We start from the raw sequence: 24049 nt of genomic DNA, 5'->3' as shown, positions 1-24049 counted from the left end.
TGAAAAATAAGAAACATAGATTAGTTCTTCATGTGCTCAAATACATACCATTGGGGGTTGTTGTTCCGTGGGAGCTATTATACGATCAGCATCATTGGGCTTCTTATTGTAATGGTGCAAATATATTTTGCATAAAGCCCAGTCACCAACTCGGATTGCTTTTTCGTATCCCTCGATTCTGTATTCATACAGCATCCAGCCGGTCTTCTTCTTATTTTTTCCATGAAACTCATAGTAGTTGAGCATGGTCTTGACACCAATCTTCTTCTTTTTTTTATTCTTTATGACTTGGCTTCGGCTCATCTTCCACTGTCCTATTTCATTGGAACGTTTTCAACCTCTTCTTGCTAGAGCTGATTGGAGTCACTTGCATGAAGAAGTACCATGGACCACCATGCTCAGCAGGCTCGTACAGTGCTGATCAAGAAAAGAGATCCATCAGCTAACGCAGAAAAATTTCAAGAAATCAGGGCAAGAAGTAACTAATCTGAATACGAGTTGGAAACTCAGGAAATTACGTAAACAAAGACCGTTGCACTTATGAAACAGGTCGCGTCGTTCTTGGCCTGCCTTGCCGGTTTCTCGGCTTTTTTCTCTTACCCTTTTGCCGACTTCTGAATGAGCGTGCCAGTCTTGGCGTGGCGTGTCGGGTTCTCGGCATTGTTCCCTTATTATCTTGCCGACTTCTGAATTGGTGCTCTTGATCGCCCCTCGCTGTTCTCATTGGAGCGATTGATTTTATGAAGAAGTTGGGACTGCTGGATTCCATTGGTACCCATATCCATCTTGATGTGATCATATATATCATAAAGCAAGTTTCTTGAGTAGATCCTACCTGTCTTTCTTTAGAGAGAGAATCAACTAAAAGTGTGACTTTTGAATTGGAATGCAGTGTTTCTTTTGGATTTGCACATATTGGAGATAAGAGTCTATGTTGCCTGCTTATAGTTCAGCATGATGAACTGTGGCTGTTCATAAATGCTTTTTGATAACATCGATTTATAAAATGTCTACGACCAAATATAAGGGTGGGCATAATGGTTGGCTGTTCTGCTGCCATCAATGTTGTAATAAGAATGGGAATCTCAGCATTTAGTGGTTTAATATGTTGTGACATGCTTACAGTAAAGACATCAGCTTTGTGTTTCTGAGATTTGAAGTCATTTTCAATTGATGTATTTAGAGAAAGTAGGTGCAGTTTTTGGAGCCAAGAGAGCATTATTTGCTGCATGCAAATACTCCATTAGTTGTGCCTCTATCATATCTTTTCCCTCTGGCATCCCTCAGAACATTTATCACAATGTTATGCTCCATGAAAATGATTTGAATGCTAGATGTAGATGTGAATAACGAAAGGAAAAAAATTCAAGATTTTTTATTATCATCTGTTCTATATTTGTTTCTGTTTTCGATCATATTCCATTACAGTAGATTCATTGCTTCCAAGATCACCAAGATATTGTTTAAGACATCAAAACGGAACACTGTTCTCCTCATTATTTGTTTGAAATGTTTCAGTATTCAATAGAATTTACATTGAAGAGAAGGCGAGATGAATTGGAGGAGGGACCAGCTATGGATTTCTCCTCTTCTATTCTACAGGGAAGTAATTCGCTGGGTGTTGGTTCCTTAGGTTCTTATTGTCATGGAATCATAGTTGCCGAGCACAAGAGAAATGCAAAGGGTAGTCAAAGAACAAGCAGGCAGACTGATGTACCAAGTATTCTGGGGGACCAAACTGCTGGCATCATCACTGATAGTCTGATACGAATATCTTCTCTGCAAAAACTCAACGTAAATCAATCTTTAATCTACATTTTCACTCTAAGGAATTCATAAGACAGAATCCATGTAGTGTAATTTGTCAAATATCTGCATTGGAACAGAAGAAATCTACATGTAGCCTTAAAAATTGTACAAAATTTCGTAAAGCAGTCAAAGCCGAAAATCTTATCTTCACAAGTGAAAGTGATGGATCATAAACAAGAAGTGTCGTCAAGCTTCCAGAAGAAATTCAGTACTAGTGATTCTAATATTGCAGATGATTTTAGAAAGTCGCCCTCAATGTTCATAATCTCGGTACCGAGTACTGGTCGCCCTCAATGTCCATAATCTCAGTACTGGGTATTGTACTAGTACCTTGCCGGTTTATACAGTATGGTTAGCTACCAAAACTTCAAGCTTGGTTTAGTAGAACTATACATAGAATTGAGACTCTAGATCTTTCCATGTTTGAATAGAATCTAGAGGCAAATTAACCTACCAAGTGAAGGTTGTTCCTGTCAAGGAATTGGTGAACAGATGAAGGATGTGGAAGACATTGCCACTAGCTTCATTGCAGGGCACCAAAAATCAGCCAATGCGCTCCACAGTAGATAAATTATCATCCCTCAAAAACTTTAAGAATTCTAGAACTTTATAGCCTTGTGGGAATTCATACACTTGATCATACCAATCAAGATTCGGCTTCTAATACACTTGCCTTAAGTCATTTCGATACATGCATCCCGGCTAATCTGGTGCCATTTTGATCAATTGAACTATATTTACAAAGTTTCCTCTCTTAACTCCTTACTTAGTAGGCTGAGAGGAAAAACCTGGTCTCAGTACTGGTTGGTAAATAAGATTATTATGTAAATGGAAGGCATCTTGATCGTATTGGGGTTGCCCTCTGGCATAGAAATTTTTTTTCCACCAGTTGTTGAGGTGGAGGCGGCAACATATACTGAGGATGTTTCCCTCCAGCATATAAGTTTAGTGCAACATGCTGCTATGGTGGTTGGCCCCCAGCCTTTGGTGCAAGGATAGGTTGTATCAGAGGCCGATGCCCTACTTGTTCATCTGGAAGGGTCGACCTGCTCCTAAAGCTGAGACTAGAAATGGTGAGGCATTACCAATTCTCCTCATGAGATTATGAGAATTAGGGTGGTAGGGATTCATCTTAGGTTTTATGATTCTCGTTGGTGGTTGTATCTACGTTCTCCAGACATATCAAAAGACCTAAAAATGTTTTATGTTGTCCATTTCAATTAATGCCATCTGCAGTCATGCGGCAAAACCATCTGATCAAATTAGGGCTTCATTTTTCTTTCCCTCTTATCAAGGTTTGTCAAAAAAAGAAAAAAAAATAGAGGCACCGATAGAGAGAAATTAGCAGTTAGTGAAAGAGTATTTTGAGGCTGACTAACAAGAAACAAGATGATATATTCCTTTAAAATGTGCCTATATTTGTTCTGTTATCTATTTCTGTGCTCTGACCAAATGCATACATTCTATTTTCCTTATTCATATAACATTGTAATCTAACATAGTTAGGTTCTTGCCAAAACCGAACTCATACTCCTGTTACTCTGAGGTGGAAAAGATAACCTTGGTTGTTGAAGGGATATATTTGTAGCACTTTATTAAAAAATTATGGCTCTATTCTTGTTCCTTAGATAGCTTTAATGTACAGTAACTTGGGGCTTCTTCAAGGTTTTCGGTTATGCATCGTTCTTCATATATTTACAATAGATATTGACACTTCTACAAGTCATGATTCAAGGAAAATTAAAAAAAGATGTTGGAATAAGTATGCCTCATCAAATAAATCTTATTTCAGATGTACAATTGATTTAATTGGTCTAAATTCTAGAGTTCAAGGACAAGAATCCAAAAAAGGATGAAAATCCAAGGAAAATTTGCAGCATGGATGTATAATTAAGGAACTCAATAGATTAGCAGGAAACCTTTACAAATGAGCCTGAAGAGGATCAAAAATAGAAAATGACTGCTAGAAGTCTCCGTCCAAATTTGTGATCTTTTTGTTTACATGAACAATTGGAGAACCGATAGAATGGGTAATTTTGTTTTTATTATTGTATCGATGAAATTGTTTATTTGCATGACATGTTATGCCTGAGCACACATAGCAAGCCTCTTTAGCATTGCTTCTACAAAAAATAAAGAATACAGTGGATTTTGGCACGTTCACCTAGTCTTGTATCAAACTTACCAAATGAACAGGCTTTTTATAGTGGTCACTGGTCAGGCTTACATAGTTCTTCCAGAATGTGTTTAAATTGGAGACGTCTCACATATTTAGCATAAGTACATAATGTCTTTGAAATGTGGACAAGCTTAGGTAGAGAAGGATGAATTTCTCTTGTACCTGGTGTGCAAGAAACATGAATATTGGTTGAAAGTTCTGATAGAAAGCAGAGGAGAATATTTGGAGCTTCTATGAAATATTTGCTGATAATGATTTGAGATTGGTGCATCGTTGCAGGCAAATGGGCGCATACCTTGTTTGTATGACTGCAAGACAGACACAAAACCCAAGTATATTAAGATGGTGCATGTTGTGCATCATATCATGCCATTCTCTAGTCATAGAATTTGTTTGCAATCATGTTCAGTGCAGTGCTGTTGCAGTTGTGGGGAACAAATTTACCAACATCATAGAATATTCCCTAACTTCTTTTCTTGCCCAAATATCATAGATGAGCGGTCAATAGCTGTTATTTAATTTAATTGTTGCTTCTTCTGTTCTCCGAACTCTTTGATTTTTTTTGGTGATCACAATATTTTTTTGCCCCTTTTTGTTGGACAATTGGCTGCCAACTTTTAGAACCTATAAAAACTTCGGTACTTAGAACAAGAAAAAAGTCTGCTTTTTAAAGGAATGGCTAGGAGCAAGATTCCCCAGACCCTCCTAAATTGTCCAATTTAGGGTGTATTGTACCAAATCGTGCAAAACCGGTGCAAAATATGTAGGCGTCTTTGTATGAGTTTCTTGGCATAGTTTTCAAGAGATTTTAATCTGAATCCCTTATGAAAGGAGATGTAGGTGTTTGACCTTAGCTATTATTTCTGTTAATGGTAATTAATACATAGTTTTAAAGGTTAATTTGCTTGTTTTTGATGTGTAAAATTTTAAAAAGGTAGTAAATTTGGTTTTAATTGATAGAGGTTTAAACTATCCTTCTCAATTCTATTTAAGTTTATAGGCTTCAAAATATAATGGAGAGTGTTGAAATTTTAAATTTGCATGAGAATGTGTTAACCATCATAAAAATTCAGCTTAAAAATAGCAGTCAAATCATTCAATTCAAAGCACTTAAAATCTCTCTAAAATATAGATTTTAAAAAAATTGAAATGGAATTCATTATTTACCTAGAAAACATTCAATTTTAAGAAGTGTCTAAGGCCGTGCATATTGAGAAAAATAAGACTATGCATGTGTGTTATAATGTTTTAATGATCACAAAATTATTTGGTTCAAATATTGCATATTATGTGTGTAATGTGTTTAGTTCGGTCTTATGAAAAATTGTTTAAGTTGCTTGGGCTTATTGTGTCTACTTGTCCACTTTGAACCAAGATGATATCACCCGAATTAACTCTTCTGATAGCCAGCTCAATGTTGATTATGGTCAACAAACTTATCTAGCCAAACCGGTCCAAGGTCATGGCCATTATATTCTCTGTTAAATATATTATGTTCATGCATTGAAACTGACACATGTATGCATATTTGATATTGGAAGCCTGTATATTTGGAGTCTCGAGAAAGGATGAAAATTTATTGATGCAAGAACAATAAAATTTTTGTTTTGAGTGCTAGGAGGACCAAATCCAATACTATGGAAAGCCCTTTCACCACTAGCATGTCATTTGCAGAGTGAATTTGTGTGGCTCATGAGATTTTAAGGTACTCTTTTCTGTTATCAGGTTTAGAATCCAAAAATATTTTCATCCCTTTATTGGTGTTTCAGTCACTAGTATGTTAAAAACATGTTAATATATATTAGGATGAAAGCAATGGCTAAATCCCTCACAAAACCATCTAAGCTTAACAGTGATATAGTAAAACTAACTTCCATTTTTATTATATTCATGTATTTGGTCCTACATACATATATACATATATATACACATGTATGTATGTATGTATGTACACACTCTGCTATCTTCCCCCGGCTTTACCACAATCAAACGTTGCATATCATGACCAAAAATTTCACAAGCTAATCCCAAGATGCTTATGAATGGTTTCTTGCTATTATTTTCTGTATCCATGCATTTATATCCTGTAGATTTGTGCATTTGATATCAAACCCTCTCCACACCCCACCCCCATGATGATCTACAACATTAGCGAAGTCTATAGTAACTACAAATGATTCTTTTATATTTGGTTATATTCATACATTTTGTCCAACATGTGTGCATGCACTTGATGTGTTTAAGTTGAGGTCAATATATTTGTTGCTGGAAATTAGATCCGGGGGCGGCCGTCGGCTGAGGAGGAGGAGCTCCGTCGCGGGAATGGCGGGTGGCGGTCCGTCGGCGGGCGGCGTCCTCCGGAAGACCTGCAAAATGCCGGTGGCAGGGGTTTCCGGCGCCGGCCCTCCAATGCTTAAGTCAGAGGGGCCTTAATTTTGGAGAAGGAGAGGGACTGTATGTAGAAGTCCGAAGCCTCCCTTGGGAGGAAGAAGCCCTTTTTTAAAGGGAGAAGCTCCCCTTTTATAGGAAGAGTGGTAGGGTTACCTGTGATGTGACTGGGCGAATTAATGGGTTACCGTCATGATTGGACGTGGGCGTGTGAAGTAATGAGTTGCCGTGGATGGCCCGTTCCCATCATGGAAGGAGATGGCGTGCAGCTAGAGCTTGCTTGTGGCGCGCAATGTAGTCCATTCTTGGGAATGGTGAGGCGTTGACAGTCGTAGCAGGGTATGGTCCCTGGTTGATATGTCGTGGTATGGCCGGCAAGTAAAGCATGGTGCGGTGAGGCTACTGCAGGGCATAGCCACAGCATGTGGACGACGAGCTCGGCCTTCTGGGCCGGCCTGCTGAGCTCGGCAGCCTGCATGAGTTTGGCAGCTTTCTGAGCTCGGCAGCCTTTCTGAGCTCGGCAGCCTGCATGAGCTCGGCCTGGATGAGCTCGGCCTTGCTGTCGGATTTGGGTGCTTTAATTGTATTTGTGGGGTGGTCCATTTTTCTCCCCAACACTACCCTCGACTTCCGAGTTCGAGCCGCTTTTTGGCTCGGGCGAAGGAAGTAGTCCAGTCGTCGATCATCCTGTAATATAGCCAAATATATATGGAGATGTGCGTGCCAAGTAGGGTGTACCTCTCATGCAGTTGGAGTTTAAGTGCTTCAGGTCGACTCAGTAGCCTTCTTTGGCTTGTGGTCGACTCAGCAGGGTGCCCCTACTCAGATCGGGGCGTGTTGTCGTAGGAGGCGTCGAATGGCGTTGAATGTCGTCGAAATGTCATCGAATGTCGTTGAATGCCTCGGAGGTCCGCGTAGGTACTACCCCGTTGTCGTTGTTGGGCGCCACTGAGGGCCGCGAAGGTACTATCCCGTCTTTCCGAGGTCGAGGGAGCTTGGGCTCGCTGTCGACTTATCGAGGCATCACGACCTTAGTCGAGGAGGCGCTACGGGGGGCCGCGAAGGTACTATCCCGTTATCGATGTCGAGCGCCACAGAGGGCCGCGAAGGTACTACCCCGTCTTCCCGAGATCGAGGGAGCCTGGGCTCGCTATCGACTTATCAGGGCATCTCGACCTTAGTCAAGGAATCGTGCGCAAGGTCGAGAGGTCTGGGAACGCACTGTCGACCTGCGACGCTTCTCGAGGTCGAGGGGTCTGAGAACGCACTGTCGACACACGGAGCATCTCGACCTTAGTCGAGGAGGTGCTACGGGGGGCCGCGAAGGTACTACCCCGTTGTCGATGTCGAGCGCCACGGAGGGCCGCGAAGGTACTACCCCATCTTCCCGAGGCCGAGGGAGCTTGGGCTCATTGTCGACTCAGCGGGGCATCTCGACCTTAGTCGAGGGATCGTGCGCAAGGTCGAGGGGTCTGGGAACGCACTATCGACCTGCGACGCTTTCCGAAGTCGAGGAAGTTTGGGACTCTACTGTCGACTCACGGGGCATCCCGACCTTTGTTGAGGTGTTTGAGGAAGATCGAGACCGAGCTCGATATCAGCGCAACGAGGTGCTTCAGGCTTAACTGGAGATGTAGACATATCCGGAGATGACGAACCTTGTCCGTTGGCGACCGTGCGCCCCCACTCAGATCGGGGCGATGTTGGAGATGTAGATATCTGTAGGTCATTTTTTGGATTCTTCGACTTGGAAATAGATAAAATATTGAAATTATTTGAAGCCAAAAGTGGTGTCCTGTACCTTTTGGAGATATTTTGATGGCTCTCGAGCTTCGAAGTCCCTCACGACTTGGCTCAGCACCGGCTTTTTTTGGCTCGATTTTCTGGGAGGTGTTCTGCGCTCGGGCTTCTGAGCTCGGTAGCCTGCGGAGCTCGGCCTTCTAAAATCGGCAGCCTGCGGAGCTCGGCCTTCTGAGCTCGGCAGCCTGCGGAGCTCGGCATTCTGACCTCGGCAGCCTTTTGAGCTCGGCAGCCTGCATGAGCTCGGCCTGGATGAGCTCGGCAGCCTTCTGAGCTCAGCAGCCTGCATGAGCTCGGTCTTCTGAGCTCGATCTGCATGAGCTCGGCCTGTATGAGCTCGGCCTTCTGAGCTCGACTCGGCCTGCATGAGCTCGGCCTGCATGAGACTGCTGCAGGTCGTGGCTGCAGCATGTGGATGACGAGCTCAGCCTTCTGAGCTCGGCTCGGCCTGCATGAGCTCGGCCTTCTGAGCTCGGCTCGGCCTGCATGAGCTCGGCGGGGGCTTCTGTGATGGCGACGCTCTGAAGGAGAGCAACGTCGCGAGCGCCGTCCTGAGGACTTACGCCCGTGAGGAGGGAGTACATGCTGGTTTCTTACTTGCTGCCGGAAGACAGAAGATTTGGAAGGACAATGGGATTTAATGGGGCTGTACCCTTTGCCACAGAGGCTTACAATCCCATTTTAAAGCTCCATAACTCTCCTTCTCCAGACCTCAGCTTTTATTTCTCTTTCCCTCCAACTCGTTGACGTGAGATTTGGACTACTACTTCTCACTGGTTGCCCCCACATATGTCGTTGCAGCGGGAGCCATGCCTGATTCGAGATGGCTCGGGATAAAGTTTCTTCCTCTGCTTAACATGAACCCGTGGAGGCGGCACAGGAGGGGCCTCCACTTGTTGCAGGCTTTGGGCTGCAATGGCTAGCGCTTGGACTTGCTGCACTAGGGCGTCGAAGTGCTCGGGTTGGACTTGTGGAACTTGATCTACCAGAGATCTTGGTGGTGAATTCTGGACTGAGCGTTCGGGACTTGGAGCATGATGCCGAAAGGCGTTAAAGACTCCTCTGCTCCTTAGTTTCATGGCCGCAACTCGGGCCCTTCCTCTAGCGCCAACTGTTGCTGGAAATTAGACCCGGAGGCGGCCGTCGGCTGAGGAGGAGGAGCTCCGGCGCGAGAATGGCGGGTGGCGGTCCATCGGCGGGCGGCGTCCTCCAGGAGACCTGCAAAATGCCGGTGGCCGGGGTTTCCGACGCCGGCCCTCCGATGCTTAAGTCAGAGGGGGACTTAATTTTGGAGAAGAAGAGGGACTGTATGTAGAAGTCCGAAGCTTCCCTTGGGAGGAAGAAGCCCTTTTTTAGAGAGAGAAGCTCCCCTTTTATATGGAGAGTGGCAGGGTTACCTGTGATGTGACTGGGCGAATTAATGGGTTACCGACATGATTGGACGTGGGCGTGTGAAGTAATGAGTTGCTGTGGATGGCCCGTTCCCATCATGGGAGGAGATGGCGTGCAGCCAGAGCTTGCTTGTGGCGCGCAGTGTAGTCCATTCTTGGGAATGGTGAGGCGTTGACAGTCGTAACAGGGTATGGTCCATGGTTGATATGTCGTGGCGTGGCCGGCAAGTAAAGCATGGTGCGGTGAGGCTACTGCAGGGCATGGCCGCAACATGTGGACGACGAGCTCGGCCTTCTGTTCTCGGCCTGCTGTGCTCGGCCTTCTGGGCTCGGCCTGCGGTGCTCGGCCTTCTGAGTTCGGCAGCCTTCTGAGCTCGGCAGCCTGCATGAGCTCGGCCTGAATGAGCTCGGCAGCCTTCTGTGCTCGGCCTTCTGGTCTCGGCCTTCTGAGCTCGGCAGCCTGCATGAGCTCGGCAGCTTTCTGAGCTCGGCAGCCTGCATGAGCTCGGCACCTTTCGGAGCTCGGCCTTGCTGTCGGATTTGGGTGCTTTAATTGTATTTGTGGGGTGGTCCATTTTTCTCCCCAACAATATTTAAAAAATAAACTATTAATTTTGACTACAGCTCGCATATAGGAAAGAGGGCTGATTAAGTTGTTAGATTTGCTAGTCTCTGTCTAGGTGTTTAGTCACCATATCTAAAATCTTAATATCAAAGAATTCTTGAATTTATTACAAGATCAATTGAAATATGAAATGATTTACCTAGATATAAATTATAGGGGAAAAACTTGTCCGACCAAGCAAGCCAAAGACATCGATAACAAACCACATGTCCAAAATTATTAATCTTCCGAACATTTAAAAGAAATAATGATCAGTTGTTATATGTGCGTGTGTGTATGTATGTATGTAGATATGTATATATGTATGTTTGCTGGATTTATCTTTTTGCTTAAATCCTCTTGTTATATACTTTCTAAAAGCCTATAGCGAGAAGGATCAAACACATATGCAGCTCAACAAGGACTGATTGCCTGCCCTGGGGTCCAGATCCTGAAGGAAAATATGAGGGCGTTATAGATGAAGTCCTTTTAACATGTGAAAGTAATTGGACACCCAATTTGAGATAAGCTAAAGACATGTAATTGCAAATGGAAAACATTTCATCGCACTTATTTGCACACAAAACGCTCCTCAAGTCCACGTAAAGCAGGCCATGCACCTCTTTGTCGAACCATAACCCCAGCGTATCCCACCAAACCCCATCCCACATGACGGGGAGCACCTTTGGTACGCATTGGAACACCATGCCTTTAGAAGATTTTATGTGCATGAAACATATACCCGAACATAGCAGCTATGTACAATATGAAGAACGAACACCATGATCGGTTTGTGATCAGTTTCAACGAGCCCAAGCGGCAATGTCCTTGAGTCCATATAAGCCATAGGCCACGTCAACTTTGATATCATTTGTCACAATTTGAGACCTCACCCAAAAGACTAGTTAGAAGGTATTTTTTGAGTTCCGTGATCCAATACGAGTACCTAAAATATTTCCAACAAATAATCAATATAGGATTAAACACACGCCCGTACAAATCCTCACAACAATGCTATTTTGTTACCTTCATATATAATCCTCTTCTAAACTGCAATTTGAAGTGGTTAAGTTGTTAACTAGAAACCGGCTCCTGATCAAGAGTTTCATTGAAGACTCGAGCTTACTCTAATGGCTTAAATCTAGCCGGTCTAGAGGGAAAATTGAGCGCAACCACCTTCAAGGAATTGAATAGAAAAATGCACTGGTCAGCCAACCTTGGTCAAATTGGGACCTCATCTGACTCTCTCATTTATCTTAGAAATTGTCTTAGAACACCTATAATAACTAACTAAGCATGACAGTGGTCTAAATTGCAGCAGTCTATTTGCGTGTCTTGTGTGCCTGACAACCAACTTGCAGGCAGGGGCGGCCCGATACATTTGGGGGCCTAAGGCGAATCCAATGAATGAGGCCTTTTTTTTTAATAATAAATTTTTTTAATAAATATAATATATTTAAAAAATAATATGAAAATAGATAGCTATCAAGTACACTATTTCAACAAAGATACATGAATCTAACAAAAGTAGACAAAAAGTTTTTTCAGTTTAATATAATTTTTGAATGGAAACACAGAAATGTAATTGCCGGGCCATAAAACTGATTAAATAATTGAGATAATGCTGGGCAATACTGTTTACCATGTCAAGCAAGAGCAGGATAAGAAAAGGTCATCCCGTGGCACTTCATGGTCAAGGTAAAAAAAAGAATTTGTCTGGAAAGAAGCCTCTCTATAAGAGAAAGTAGGGGCATTATGGGAAATTCACTCCATCTAATTAATAAAAGTCCCGTCCCACCATCTCCCCTTCAAGTGAGTACCCAAGCAGCAACTGCAACATCACAGCACAACAGCCATTCAACCCCCTCCCTCCTTTTCTCTCTCTACCACCCAAGAGGGGAGAAGAAACCCAGAGGAGAAAATTAAAAGAATCTCCACCCTCCAAGAACTCAAGAAGTCCATCTCCAATCCCTCTATCTTTCTTCCCGATGGCCCAGCTGGATCAGGAGTAATGTGAGGGAAGGAAAACCAAGACTAAAACCAAAAAAGAGAAGGGATGATAGATAAGAGTGGCTTCAGGCGTGTATCAAGCCAACCAAATCCCTCCTCCTCCTCTCTCTCTCTCCACCCAAAACAAAACTACTATCCCCAACTTCCCAAATTGCCTCTCTGCAGGCCAGGAAACTCTCCACCTCCCTTCCGTCAAGGGGGAAGACTCGTAGCCTTCCATCAAGGGGGAAGCTCCTGTTCCTGTTTTCACATGGAGCCTTTGCTTCCTTTTGGTCACGCCTCCCGGAGGCCCTCCATTGGCCTGAGGCCTTAGGCGACCGCCTCGGTCGCCTAACGCTCGGGCCGGCACTGCTTGCAGGCTACCTTGGGAGAAGAGTTGCCATGGCCAAAGTGTAGCAGCTTATCCTTTTCATCATTGCAACATCTGTTATGACGAGGAACAACCGAACAAGCTATTGGAAACATGGCCATAAACTCCCTACAAAACCTACAGCATACATCACTCCCTACAAATCTTGCACCATGCACCACTCCCTACAAAACCTACAACGGGAAAAAGCACAAAGAGCAAAGACAAGAAGGCCATAAAATCCTGATCATAGATAAGAGCCAGCGTTTTTTTTACACGGTGACCGAGGGCGCTTTCCGTGCTAAGGTTCTGCAACGTGGCTCATGTTTACGTTCTTACGTAGTTATAGAGGTAAATAGGGAGCACGTCTCGGTCTACGTGAGAAAAAGCTTTGGCTATCCAAACTGAAGTCCAGTTTGTCAGTTTTGAACCTTGTGGTTTGGGTTCGTAATTTGTAGTATTCCTTAACTATTTCGCGGACTTAATGAATCAAATCAGGCCCCTTGACCATCTCAAACTACATGAGCAATACCATTTGAGACCCTAAAAAATCCACCTGCCTCGGATCAATGGTCAAGATTTCCGCATCGATGGAGGTTATTATGTCATTCAGCTTTGGTAAAAACATGTAACCCAGGCTTTCCAGGAAAAAAAAAAAAAACAGAATACTGCACTGAAGATATTGTTAGGGCAAATAACATCATGATGATTGCGAATTCCGGAGCTCTTATTGCACATTATATGAATGAGTACACTGTCTCATACATGAAAAGCAGCTGGAAGTTTAATTTCACATATGGACTCATATTGATACATCTCTACCAAAAAGTCCTGCTATTGCCTTCCCAGGATCACTCTGTTTGATGAGAGACTCCCCAACCAAAACCTGAAATAAAATATAGTAAGGAACCCCACCATGCAATCATATTCAAGTGATTCAAATCATAAAAATAAGATCCAGGAATTCCACTTATTAAATTCTAGGTTTGAAGCAATTGGTTGCTTGCATGACCTTCAAGCAAAGAGGAGTGTAGGCACGCATGAATATGAAATTTAGTAGGACTTACCGCTCTAACTCCAGAATCTTGTACATATGAAATATCTTCAGGAGTAAACAACCCAGATTCTCCCACCATCTGAAATGTCAGACAAGTGCACTCAAGGCTTTAAACACAATAACAATCACAGGTATGGGATAACATTTAAAAGAATATATTTAATATATAAAACTGCTTAAATTTAACAAAAGCTGAACCTGAATGGGTTAGAGTCCACATATGTAGTCTATATATGTTGTATAAACTCCTCAAAGTTTTTTGCTCTCTCAGAGAAAGCAAATTGAAGATATTATTGGTCGTGCTCACTTGATAGAGACACTCGAACCTCTCCTGCCCTATTAAGCTTCATCTGAAGCTTCGTCTAGATGATGGTAAGCCCTTGCTTGATCCTACTCACTCCCATTTGTCTGTCGGAAATTTGGTCTAACTATTTCATGACCAGATATTGCCTATATTGTTCATATGCTCAGTCAATTTATGGCTACTCCATGGACAACTTGCTATTCTGCAGAACTTTGCATTATTCTCTATTCGCATGGCACCATTACTTAGAGCTTATTTCTTCCCTTTTCTTTTTTTCTTCAACTTCGAGCATATTCTGATGCTGATTGGGTTGGTAATGCTATTGATTGTCGCTCCATCACTAGCTATTTTTGCCTTCCTTGTAGACTCTTATATCTTAGAAATTTAAGAATAGGATATAGTCACTCGCACAGGCACTAAGACAAAGTATCAGGCTATGGTTGATACCATGCAGAGGTTGTTTGGCTGTGAAGCTTGCTTGCTAACATAACAGTTATTCTGACACACTAACCCCTGATTATTGTGACAACCAGAGTGTTGTTCAGCACCTAGCAATCTGATGTTTCACGAGCGTACCAAGCATATTGAGATTGACTGTCATTTCACTCGACATCATTAAATTGCTCGAACACTCTCTTTACCATATATCTCCTCTCACAGCAAACTACCAACTTCTTCACAAAGTACCATACTATGCAGAGATTTTCCTTTCTTCACAAACTCTTAATGTATGATTCACCGTGAATTTGATGGGGGTTTTAGAGTGTACATAACTAGTCTATGTACCAAAGTTTACCGAACCAAACCAAACTGCCCAGTTCTGGCAATACCAAATCAACCCGGTGCGAAATTGGGTTGGTTCGTCATTCATATTTGGTTCTGGTCCCAACCAGCCAGAACCGGTTCTTTACCGTCCGGAACTGGCTGAAACCGGCCGATTTGGTGCCGACTCGGTGCGAACTGGCCAGTTTGCATCAAGTCAATCCAGTTTTAAACCGGGTTGGGTATGGGCCACCTGCCACTGCCCTACCGGTTCGGTCCGGTACCGGTTCGGCGAACCTTAATATGTACTATATAAATAGATATATAAACACACACACACACATACACCATGATGGTGACCATATTCCTCATACTTTTATATTTACCTTGAACCATATCTTAATTAGTATTGCACACTTCCACAAATTTGGCTTCTCTTGTTTCTCTCACTTGAAATGTCCGGATTATATTTCCATAATTCAAGAATTATTATGGACAATAAGCAATTATAATTATTGTTATTATAACTATATTGTTTATCAAGCTATTCTAATTGATGGTTATCTTGATAGCCAATAATAGTGCTTAGACGATTGCAAGGATACCTAATTTATGAACAAACTCAACTAACCAATTGACGAATGCTAATATTAACATGGGAATTTCAAAAGAATATCACAACACAAAAATAATACATAAGCAAAAAATGCTACAAATATTCCTGTAACTATAGACATTAATATACAATACAAATCTAATAACAAGTAAAGGTGAGGCAAAAGCACCCACAACCATGTGTACCCATCAGATTGGGCAGCTCGGGGCATTGATGCAAATAAACAGGCACCAACCTAGGCATTTATTTAGATCTTGGGCACTTACTCTGGGCTCTTTACTGATGACAACAATTATGATACCATGTATCAAATTTATCAGGTTACTTGAAGATAAAATGGATGGTTTCCCTGGCATTCCATACTAAAAACCCTACCCAATTTAATGTGCACTCTTTACAAATAAATTGGAGCTACCTCAGAACATATCCACATTTTCTGTTTCTCATCATTTGAGATGACATAGTGCAATAAAACTCCTACCAGACTTTGTATTGACAGAGAGAGATCAGTAAAAGGAAAAAGCAAGATGATGCCAAATCAATGTGAACTAAATGAAGAGGTATGGTCAACGACCTCAACTACAAATGCTAATTCCAGGACATCAGCTTAAAAGGCTTCATCAAAGAAAGATGGAAAAATTCTACTTACAGTTATGCCTCTTTGGCGGATGATCTCCCCGCGCTCCCCTTCCAAAAGCCTTTTTGTGTTTGAAATATCAACTTCAAATGTCCCTGAAATGAATATAAGTTTTAGTGCACAAAGCAAGATCCATAGAAAAGCAACTAGTCCATGCCAAAACTTTCAAGATGGGCATACTCATTAGCAAAAGGTAAAAAGATTGACATAGGTATTGCAAAACTTGCCTTGCAGTAATATTATAGAGAACATGAAATTCATAAGTACCATTCTTCATGAAAAGGTTAAATAGTGCATGGTTTGCTTATACTAGAAAACAGGTGATACTGCAGAAATATTCACAGTAACATATTGGTTCATAAATTTAGGGAAATATAAGTAAATTATTGATTTTCTATTGAGGACTATCAGATGAAACTAACAGGAAAAGACTCCCAGCCATTTAACATTAGTTTTATGAATCAATATTTTTCCTCAAAATAGACACAATAATATGACATTTATTTTCAAAAGCATTTGTGGAACTTTTATGCATTGGTTTTGACCAATTACCTACACTTGAAACTTTTGACCTTATCATTCTGAAGTCCATCTCTGTATCTGTTGTGATGATTATTTATATAGTTCATGTCTCTATCAGTCTCCAAAGGCCTCCATGCCTGTATATATTTGCAACTTTGCTTCCCCCAACTTTGCGACATAAATTCGTTATATCGATAAAATAAACTTCATTAGGCAAACTCTTTCTGTTATTTAGGCTCAACAAAGTCCAGCATTTGGTTTTACAAAGGATAATATAGCAATTTCCTCTTTATACTGGTGGAAATAAAACATGTCCAACTAAAAAACCAGGGTCATGTTCAAAAGAGATACTAAAACATGAGACACACACTGATCAGGATAAAATTTCTCTCAGAGGCAACTTTCCAGATATCATGGCTAGCTTGTTAGAATTTTAATTTCCACAATACAGGTTCTTGTAAATCTAAAAAGAAAATCCAATCTTACAAAATCAGCAAATCACTAGCCATATTAGGGATACTCAACAATAAGAAACTAAAATTTTGGAAAAATATGGAGTTCAGGCAAATACAAAATAAAGATAACTTGTGATTAGTAATTTTCCAGAAAAGGAGATATTAATGTCTACACAAAAGTTCCTTGCAGCATTGAAGTTATATCAGCATACCAAGGTTACGATTATTGATACCAATGAGCTGAATCCCATCTATACTCAAAACCCGATCCAGTTCCCTTTCATCGTGCACCTAAATATCAAAAAAAAAACCTTTCTTTAATAATGCACCTAAATATCGGTCGAAGCAATCACAATGCCAGATAGACTTAAATTATAACAAAGAAAAACAAAGGACTTAAAAATGGTACCAAGACCAAACACAGCAACTATTTTGAAACTGAACATGACATTTTCTTCAATAGAAGGTTGATTATATGTTTGCAAATAGGAAAAGGTACATTTAGGAGAACCAGATACTTAGAGATCACATTGCCAACAGAGAAAGCATTGTTAGCAAGACTGTTAGACTAGGTCTGTGGAGATTTATTGTTTGATTTATTAGTCTCTGTAGAAACTCTGCAAATGCAGCTCCAAAGCAATTTGTCATAAGATTTTTTTTTTAATTTTAGTAGTCCGTATCAGTTCTGCAATATTGATAAACGGGTTCCATTTGATGAGTTAAAATACACCATAAAACATTTGATGCATAATCTAAAAAAAAAAACCTGCTCACCCACCTCAACCAGTGCTGCTAAGCCAAGCTCCTTGCAAAGTTTAATCATGCATTTGATGTCAAGATCAGGCAACACCGCAGCAATTAAAAGAATTGCATCCGCACCTTTTGAACGAGCATAGTAAATTTGCCAGGAATCAATAACAAACTCTTTACAGAGAAGAGGACACTGCAATTTTGCAAAGCATTTTAGAAGTCCAAAGATAATTGAGTTATATAAATGAATTGAATGGTAATGGTAAAGCTACGAATTAAATTGACAATGTGTGTATTGATACAAACCATGACTCCAGCTCTGCGTACAGCCTCTAGATTTTCAAAGCCTCCCTAAAATATTAACAATGACAGTAGCAGTCAATTAAGTCTATATGCTTAATATTCAATTTCTGATTAAATTTTTCAACACACAAGTCTGATAAAATCACAGTAGCTCACTTAGAGAATGTTCACCTGAAAATACTTTTCGTCAGTCAATATGCTTAAGCATGCTGCTCCATTTTCCTCATAAGCTTTAGCTATTTGAACCTGTTATAAACCAAATTCGTAGTCAAACTTAGTTCTGCATCGTAGGAGGAGGGGCATGAAAACATGGAATTTGTTCATCAGCACATCAGATTCTGGAGCCAAGTTTTTCTCAGGAAACTTGGCAAGAAAGAACAGCTGGTATAATTCTTAAATATCAATTTGCAGTTGAATCTTCTTGCATGAAAAAGCTCTGTCTGAAAGTCCATCAACGTTCATTAGCACATGCCTTTCCATAAGTTCCACATACAAAGCAGTTAAAAATAAAATTTTGTCCAACCTTCTATGTTGAGGAAGGTCAAAAGATTTAAATTTCTCGGCAGCAGCATTATGCAGTGACAACAAAGAATTTAAGACATGACAACAATTTGAGAATGGGATTAAAGCAAAAAAAGTTAAGTGAAAGCAAATGGCTGTGGAAGCTATGCTGCTGGAGTTTGCTAAAACCGTTGCTTTGACAGTGAAGAGAGAAATAATGAAGAACACCGAGTCATTCAGAAATTGCCGGAATTTCCTAAGCTAAATGACAAAGATTCTGCAGTATATGCTAGTAGATCTGGTTTGAGCAGGAGGAGGACATACCACACTGATAAGAATTAAAATTCCAGAAAATTTTATAAGAGAGCTACTTTTCTAAAGAATTAAAAGAGAATTATTTGAGACAGGGACTTATGATAAGAAATGTTTCGCCATCCCAATCACCAAAGTTGTAGCCTAGGAAATGCATTTGAAATGTAGATCAGAAGTTTGTCAATTATCTTTGGGGAAAGATATTTGCATAGTCTTAAAATAAAAATATCTATTCCTTCGCAGGATCTTGAACATGCTACAACTCAAGTGCTGTAATTTAAGAAGATGTTTATGAATCTTAGCAGATTAAATCTTTTGGGAGAAAAAAAGAATTACAGATTCAAAAGCATAGCACATGTTTGCAATTTTATTAGTAGAAGAAGTGCTTGGTGTCGATGTGACATATACTCATTTAACTATGTAAGCTACAGGCCGTACATTATTACTGGAAGAAGTGCTAGGTTATATAAAATAAAAAGATGCAGAGAAGTCAAGGAAGTATGTATGATTTTGTGCTGCCCATAACATAGTGCAAAGAACATCTCCAAAAATCTACAATTACAACATGAATCTATAAAGCACAATTTTCTATTTTGATACTACAAAGCATGCACCAACTGGTTGTCGTCTGTTACTTAGCATTTCAAAGAAAGGGATTAATGCTACTCCCTACCGACAGGTGCTGTCTTGTACTAAAAATCTAAAATGCAAATTAAATTGAATGTGTTGCTCAGATTATCAGAAAAATTGACAACACCTGCAGCTAACTAGACTTTACAAGCTTCCGCCACTTTTCATGTAGCACCAATGTTCTAATTAAGCAGCAATATGTTCCTAGTTTGTCAAAGCAAACAAAACCAATATATAGAGCTACTGAAATCTCCAGAATACTTACTTCCAGGCTAACATATGCATGTTAATACTGGAATGGAGATAATCACTTCACATTTTTAACTTAAGGTTATTAAAAGTATCTCTAGATTCAGTTTTCTTTGGCGGTTCATCATCGACTCCACATTAAAAAAAATTGACTCTACCTTGAAAAAAAATGGAACATATATATAAAAGAAGTAGCAAAACTTACAGGATCAAAATCTTCACGTAGTACACCTCGGCTAGGTGAAGCCTTTTTCACCTCGGCTATCAGAGCAGGAAGACCAGTTCGCTGATACGATGCTTTCAGAGCCCCAACAAAATCTCTCACTGGAGGAGCACTGTCAATAGCTTCCTTCAACGCATCACAAGGTATTCTCCATTTCCACTAGAAAAGAAAGAAAATGGTATATTATTGATCCCTTCATTCAAGGAAAAAAAGTTTTCAATGATTAACTAGGAAGGAATTTGTGAGTACCTGAGAAACTTCCACTTCCTTGTCCCATATTATTTTTTCCAGAATATTACGGGGAGGTTCTTCATCGTCCTGCGAGCTCTCAGAGGGGTGTCCAGTTCGATATCTTCTTCTAATTCTAATGCCCTGCTTTGCAGCTATCTCATTTAATGACTTTCCACTCTCCCATTCTCTTACTTCAACAGAGTTTACAAGATCATCATGTTTAAAAGTTATCATAACATCTCCATCCTTAATCTCCTGCAAGAACCAACGCAAAAAATTTAGAGATGATTAAACAGAATCCCTTATTATAATGAATATAGATTTTTCAAGATAATGGTGAAACTTTTCTGTACATCAGAATCTAAGCATCTGTGCCTAATTTGGTGAAGAGTTCAAAGCTAAGCTAGTGAAAAAGTAATGCTTGTGATGAGATTAGGAATGCATGCTAACACATGCACAACTTAATTGCTTATTGTTCTGTAGGCTCACTACAACGTGCTTATCACATATGGGATGTCTGGAGTGGCAGAGGAAACGGTGTGACAATATGGACCCAAAACACTCAAATTATATCCACCAACAAGTATTAGAGCGATACATACCCAAATTGATACAAACTCGCCTGGTCCATTTGGGAGAAAGAGAAGCATTCACATTTTACTGCATTTTTCACTTAAAAATAAAGAAATAGAAGGATAAAAGAGAATGTAACTCTAATTGCTCAATAAACAGCCATGAATGCATATGCTGCAATATTGCATGTCCCATCTTGAAAACCTCTAATCATGACAGTTATTCATGAGTCTACCATGTAACCATATCCAATTTTTTTCCCAACCAAGCGATACTTGTTTTTCTGGAAGATTATGCTATGGAAATTCAATTTATTACACGAATACATTAGAATTTTGCGACTTAGAATGAGACCCATAGCTTTGCTGATCTATAAGTATATTATTTTCCACAGTTCCAAATCACTTCTTCGAGACTTAACCTAACGTCACTTCTTCCCAGAAGCAATGATCTCGACAGTGAATAAAGATATAAAAGCAAAAATAAATAGCTTCCATTCCAGTTTACGTTTACACTGTTTTGTTGAAACATTCTAATAAACATCTTACAGTCTCTTCAATCACCCAATTTTTCACCAAATACTACTAAGCCGAGAAATCAAAATCTCGATTCCAAAAACATTACAACAATTTCCTACCAAGAACCAGATTTTTTAAACCTCTGCATACTACTGTAGCAACAATACAACATAACTATAAAGATCCCAACTTTTTAATGAAGATTTATCATAAAAAAAAAAGGGACCACAGCAAAATCTAAAACAGATTCCCTCAGGAAATTTTTAAAATAGAACAAACCCAGATTCGAAGAACCCTGAGAGAGATTACAGACCTTGTCAGCTTTCATGCAACGAAGACGAGTTGATTTCCGCGCCCCGCCCACAAGAATCCTCGGAAGCCTATCCATCGACGGGAAATCCCCCCGGCATCTCATCACTGAGAAGCTCGGAACCGGAATCCCGACCTTAGCCGAAGCTCCGGCAAAGATCCCCTCCATTACTTCTTCCGACGATGCAAAAGTAGCAGTAAAGATAGCGACGATGAAGAAAGCCGCACTCTCGCTCGCTCGCCGCCTCCTCTCGGGGTTTTTAAAAGCCTCGGTCCGGTATAACGGTGCCGTCTGCTCCTAATGTCCGCGGGACGGAGGGGGAGGCGATGGTGTTACTCCCGAGTTCGCGACCGGGTGGTGCCGCTAACGCTGCCTAATAAGGTTTTTCACTGCTAATTATTTGCTAATGATTCTGCTTGAGTGGTCGGATGTAAATTTGGAAGGCGGGCAAGGAATCGCTTGTATTGGCTACGGGCTGCATCTCGCGCAAAGAAAAGGATTCACCTTCAATCCACCGTTGGATCACCCACTGCACAGATCTCAGCTATTCCATTTCATTTTTATGAGAAAGCCGAATGAAATAGGGTCGGAACTCAAAAACTTATCGATATGGGGAAAGAAGAAAAAAAGTGTATTCCGATTCTATCGGATATATTCGTATCTGTGATGTATGAAATATCCGTTTTAGCAAAAAAATAAAAAAAAAAAGGAACGAAAGAAGGATGAAAAAACAGATAAGTGAAAGAGAAAATGAAGAAAATGAGAAAAAAAAGAGAGTAAAGGATAAGAAGGAAAAAAAGAAAGAAATAAAAGGGAAAGAAGAAGAAAAAGAAACAAATGAATGGATAAGGCAAAAAAAGAAGAAAAAAAAGAAAGAAGAAGGGAGGGGAAGGAAAGAAAGAAGCAGATGAAGAGATAAGAAAAAAGAGAAATAAAAAAAAAAAAAAGAAGAAGAAAGGGAAAGAAAAGAAAGAAGCAAATGATGGGATAAGGAAAAAAGAAGACCAAAGATGAAAGAGATGGTGAGTCGAATGAGGGAACATTTGTCAGTTACCTAGAAGGAAGAGTGGTGGAACCCCCCCATGTATCAGATGCCCATTTGAGACTCGATTCGCCCTCAGAAGAAAGGAAAGAAAGAAGCAAAACAAGGGATAAAAAAAAAAAAAGGAAGAATAAAAGGAAAGAAATAAAGGCAAGGAAAAAAAAGGAGGAAAGAAAGGAAAAAAAGAAAGAAAGAAGGAAAAGAAAGGAGAAGAGGAGAGAGACGAAGGATACCTATAGGTAAGGTCGGGTCGTGAGTGACTCCGACCCAATTCGATTTTTTATTCGGATCCTAATTTTGGATCCAAATCCAACCCAATAGAAGATCGAGTCGGGTCGAGTCGGGTCCACCGCTACAATTTTTGACTCAACAGATCATTTGGGTCAGATCAGATCTATGTATAACTCGAACCCAATCCAAAAATTCAGGTCTGGTTTGGGTCAACCCATCCATGGCTTCAAAACTTGTTTGCACCTCCGTAGGCTACAACCTTCGGGCCCAAATAATTTTACAGATTCGGGTCGAATCAAATTGTAGAATTGAAAACCCAAAATTATCCAAATTTTAAATAGATCAGGTCGGATCTGAATTTAGTAAACCCAGACCCTATCTAGAAAATGGAACAGGTCCAATGTTAGGACCCGACCCAGCCCTACGGATCCTCTAAAACGAGTCAGGTCGGGTCTAAGCAGGTTGGGTCGGATCAGGTCACAAGTTAATCCTACCCATTTACACCCTTACCTATAAGGCTTTCAACTGAAACTGCTACCAGAATGAGATGGGATAATGGTATATCCTGTTCCATAGAGAAATTGAGATACGTTAGTTTAAAACCTTGGTCTTAATATAGCAATCTTCCATGATTTTGATAGTTATTTCAGTGATCGATATTGTCTAAAAAAATGTTAGATGTGATCTCTTAATCACATGTTTTTACTAATTCGGTCTATACTACTCTAGTCTAGGTCAAGCCAAGGTTGTATCTATTATGACAAGATAGCATATTCTCTCTAATATTATTTGATCTATTGTAAGTGACATCTAACTCCAGCCTCATCAATGATGAGCAACCACTTTTATATTATCATTTTAACATTTTATTTGTAAAAAAGGCCACATGCTGAAAAATTTGCTCGGTTAGAACTAGTCCTTGCACATCGGAAATAGGTTCTAACCCATTATATCCTGTTAGAAAAGCAGATAACTTGACTTGTTTTAAAGAAAAACTACAATAAAGGATGGAGGAAAAACTTATTATGGTCATATATATGATATTGTTCGAAATATCAACCTCCGCAGCAACAAAGAATGAATGGGTAGCAGCTCGCATTTTCTTGTTATTATGTCATCAACTTTTGCTGCTAATTTCTCTATTCTCTGATTACTTCTGCATGCTAACTTTGCTGCTAGCACCTCACATTTTGTTTTTGGCTGGGAGTCCTGTACTAACATCATTAGTCACAAATTTAGGCTCAGCCGACCGAATTAATTGCAACCCCTAAACTAGACAAGGAGATATTATAG

General features: G+C 40.4%; 1 protein-coding gene across 1 annotated transcript; it reads right to left on the bottom strand.

Annotated features, from left to right (window-relative positions):
* Positions 1 to 13236: 13236 nt before the first annotated feature.
* LOC103722473 (indole-3-glycerol phosphate synthase, chloroplastic-like) lies at positions 13237 to 21915 on the bottom strand. The gene is made up of 10 exons (XM_088716458.2): positions 21487 to 21915; positions 20101 to 20337; positions 19834 to 20010; positions 18108 to 18182; positions 17940 to 17984; positions 17662 to 17826; positions 17096 to 17174; positions 15919 to 16001; positions 13598 to 13666; positions 13237 to 13416 (listed from the first exon to the last, which is right to left on the bottom strand). The coding sequence occupies exons 1-10, from the start codon at positions 21649 to 21651 to the stop codon at positions 13333 to 13335; spliced, it is 1179 nt and encodes a 392-aa protein (XP_088572584.2). The 5' UTR covers positions 21652 to 21915; the 3' UTR covers positions 13237 to 13332.
* Positions 21916 to 24049: the final 2134 nt, after the last annotated feature.

This window comes from Phoenix dactylifera, chromosome 2 (genome assembly GCF_051530095.1).
Source record: "Phoenix dactylifera cultivar Ajwa chromosome 2, Ajwa_hap1_PhDact_Kaust_v1.1, whole genome shotgun sequence".
Classification (NCBI taxonomy): domain Eukaryota; kingdom Viridiplantae; phylum Streptophyta; class Magnoliopsida; order Arecales; family Arecaceae; genus Phoenix; species Phoenix dactylifera.
Note: the sequence above shows the minus strand (reverse complement) of the source record. Positions and strands in the feature narration are given on the sequence as shown.